Genomic DNA, 2,766 nt, shown 5'->3' with positions numbered 1-2,766 from the left:
GCTGTGTGCCATGTGCTACACACTCTGCACGTGTGTTGTGTGCCGTGTTCTGTGCTGTTGGCATGCTCCATATGTGTGTGCCATGTGCATTGTCATGTGTCACATGCTGCGTGCCTTGTCATGTTTCGTGTGCCCTGTGCCGTTTGTCATGTGCCATGTTCCATGTGCCATTTGTCATGTTCCATGTTCCATGTTCCATGTGCCATGTGCCATGTTCTGTGTGCAGTTTGTCGTGTGCCTGTGTCACGTTCCATGTTCCCTGTGCCCTGTACCATGTTCCATGTTCCCTGTGCCATGTTCCATGTTCCTTGTGCCATGTTCCATGTTCCCTGTGCCATGTTTCATGTTCCTTGTGCCATGTTCCATGTTCCCTGTGCCATGTGCCATGTTCTATGTGCCCTGTGCCGTGTTCCATGTTCCCTGTACCGTGTTCCATGTTCCCTAGTGCCGTGTGCCATTTGTCATGTGCCGTGTGCCATATGGCGTGCATCACGCCGTGCCACGTGCATGTGCGGGCACAGTGCCACGCTGCTGCCATGTGCCSTGCTCCGACGCTGCCAGCCCGGTGCCAGCAGATGCTCCTGGCAAGCTGACATCCCCAGGGGCAGGGTGTGCCCAAGGCCACCACAGGGACAGAAACGGGCCTGCCACCGGGGCGGGGGCCACCCGGGAGCAGCCACCGTGCAGGCGCCACCGAGCCGGGTCCCAGGATGCTGCCGCCACCCCGGGAGCGGGCACAGGTGCCAGGCTGTCCCCGTGCGGGCGGTCACTCACCGGCACGGCTCTGCTGGCCCTCGGCACTGCTGGCAGCGCGGGGCACGGGCSGGGCACGGTACCCRCACCCCCTGCAGCATCTMTCCACAGCTCCGGATGGAGCTCCGTGAGGAGGGATCGGAGATGCTGCCATGGAAACAAACCCCAACCTGCCGGTCCCGGAGCTGCCCTGGCACCCCGAGCCAGGGGTGGGGACAGAGGGGAGCCCAGGGCGGGACCCCACGGGGCTGGGGGTGCACAGAGACCCCGCTCTGGGCCGAACCCACCCGCGGTACAGAGCGACTGGGCTGACAAGGCTGGCAGAGGGGGCAGGACACTGGTGCCACTGTCCCACAGCGCCGCGGACCCCAAGGAGGGTGTCACCACCTCCCCCCTCCCAKCCAAGCCTGGCCAGGGGTCCTGGTGGTGCCAGGGCCAAGCCCCCACCCTGCTCACCCTGCAGGGACAGGCTAATGAGGGCAGTTAATTATTGACGGAGCCTTCCCGGCTGGCTCCAGGAGCAATTCCTTGGAGCGCGGCAGGAGAGGGGCCGGGCACCCCGAGCTGCTGGGGCGGGGCTGGGACAATCCCTGGGTGCGAACCCCCCTCCCGGAGGGCAGATGGGCGTGGGGAGCATCCAACCCGGATTTTGGGGCGGGGAGCGCTGGAAGGGGATCCAGGGAAGGCACTCCAAGGGTGGAGCGCCCTGGGTCGCGCTGAAGGAGCCAACTCCGTGTCACCTGCTGTGACCGCCCGGAGCCTGGCAGCCGCCACGGCCCGTGCTGCCCGGCCGGTCATTGCCCCCAGCCGCCGATAAGGTCCCCGGGGATGGGTCCCCCGCCCCGATAAGCTCCCGATAACAGCGGCGCTTCCCGCTGCCGGCGCCGCTTCCCGCCTCACGCCCGTGGGAATAGCTGCCTGCCCGGGAACAGCAATAAATATTTATTTCCTCAGGGCGGGATGGGCGGAAAGGGGGGTCACGGCCAGGCGCCCCGGGCGGGGGGAGCAAGGCCATAGGGTGGCCACAATGCACGGCCGGAAAAGGGCCCCGTCCCCAGGGGAATGGGATGGGGCCGTGGCCCCGCTGCGGATCCCGAGCCCCACGGCGACCSCCGGCGCTGGGGTGACACATGGGGTGGGTTGTGGGGTCCCCCTGCGGGCTGTCCCCTCTGCAGCGGCTCTCAGCAAGCGGGGTCTCAGTGTCCCCCCCGAGCCCGGGTCCCTCAGGCCATGGGCCATTGCGAGGGCAGCTCCGTGTCCCCCATCTCCTCCTGGTAGCGGCGGTTGAAGAGGGCGTTTTGCTCTGGGGAGAAGTGACCGCGCCAGTCCCCCACCACGCCTGTGGGACAGAGGGGATGTGGAATCAGAGATGCTGCACTGCACCCCGCCGTGCCCCCCGCGCCCCTCAGCCCCGCTCCCCCTCACCTTTGCGCATGAAGCGGCCCTGGCTGTGGTCCATGATCTCGGCGGGGATGAGGGTGTAGTTGGCCATGGCGTTGTCCCGCATGGCGGAGAAGCTGCAGTGCTGCTCCAGAGCTGCCAGCGTCCCCGGGGCCAGCGGGCAGCCCAGGAAGGTGCTGAGGCGCTGCGCTGTGCCCCGCAGGTCCTGGGGCAGGGGCACGGTCAGCACCGGGCACAGCAGGGACAGGGACGGGGACAGGGACAGGGTGGGGACAGTGCAGGGCTCACCTGGTGCAGCTCCTCGTAGGTGACATAAAGGATGTCCAGGAGGTGCCGCTGGCCCAGCCAGCCCTTGACGTGGTCAAACCAGGAGCCGTAGTGCACTGAGGAGAGTTGGGGGGTGAAGAGGGCCCTAAAGCTGAGTCCCCCCAGCTCCTGACAGCCCTCAGCCCTCACCTGTGCCCTCGAGGAACTGYGTCAGGAAGGCGTCAAAGGAGCTGGGGTCGGGCAGGAACTTGGCCAGGCGGTGAAAGTGGTAGAAGGAGACAGCGACATCCTTGGGGTTCCTGGCCACGTAGATCACCTGGGGGAGGGAACACGGTGTCACCCCCT

General features: G+C 66.4%; 2 protein-coding genes across 2 annotated transcripts in view; one reads left to right on the top strand and one right to left on the bottom strand.

Moving 5' to 3' along the window:
- CPNE7 (copine 7) overlaps positions 1 to 593 on the top strand; it is an 8,474-nt gene extending 7,881 nt beyond the window's left edge. Inside the window, exon 14 of the mRNA XM_057384185.1 lies at positions 446 to 593. Within this exon, the coding sequence (XP_057240168.1) occupies positions 446 to 593 (148 nt within the window). The remainder of the gene's footprint in view (positions 1 to 445) is intronic.
- Positions 594 to 1,658: 1,065 nt separating this feature from the next.
- Positions 1,659 to 2,766, bottom strand: part of LOC130584289 (sulfotransferase 2B1-like) — a 2,650-nt gene continuing 1,542 nt past the window's right edge. Inside the window, exons 2-5 of the mRNA XM_057384184.1 lie at positions 2,611 to 2,737; positions 2,443 to 2,537; positions 2,179 to 2,359; positions 1,659 to 2,092 (exon numbers count right to left, since the gene is read on the bottom strand). Of these exons, the coding sequence (XP_057240167.1) occupies positions 1,977 to 2,092; positions 2,179 to 2,359; positions 2,443 to 2,537; positions 2,611 to 2,737 (519 nt within the window). The 3' untranslated portion in view covers positions 1,659 to 1,976. The remainder of the gene's footprint in view (positions 2,093 to 2,178; positions 2,360 to 2,442; positions 2,538 to 2,610; positions 2,738 to 2,766) is intronic.

Source organism: Malurus melanocephalus, unplaced genomic scaffold (genome assembly GCF_030028575.1).
Source record: "Malurus melanocephalus ecotype Western Australia unplaced genomic scaffold, MMel_1.1 scaffold_691, whole genome shotgun sequence".
NCBI lineage: Eukaryota > Metazoa > Chordata > Aves > Passeriformes > Maluridae > Malurus > Malurus melanocephalus.
Note: the sequence above shows the minus strand (reverse complement) of the source record. Positions and strands in the feature narration are given on the sequence as shown.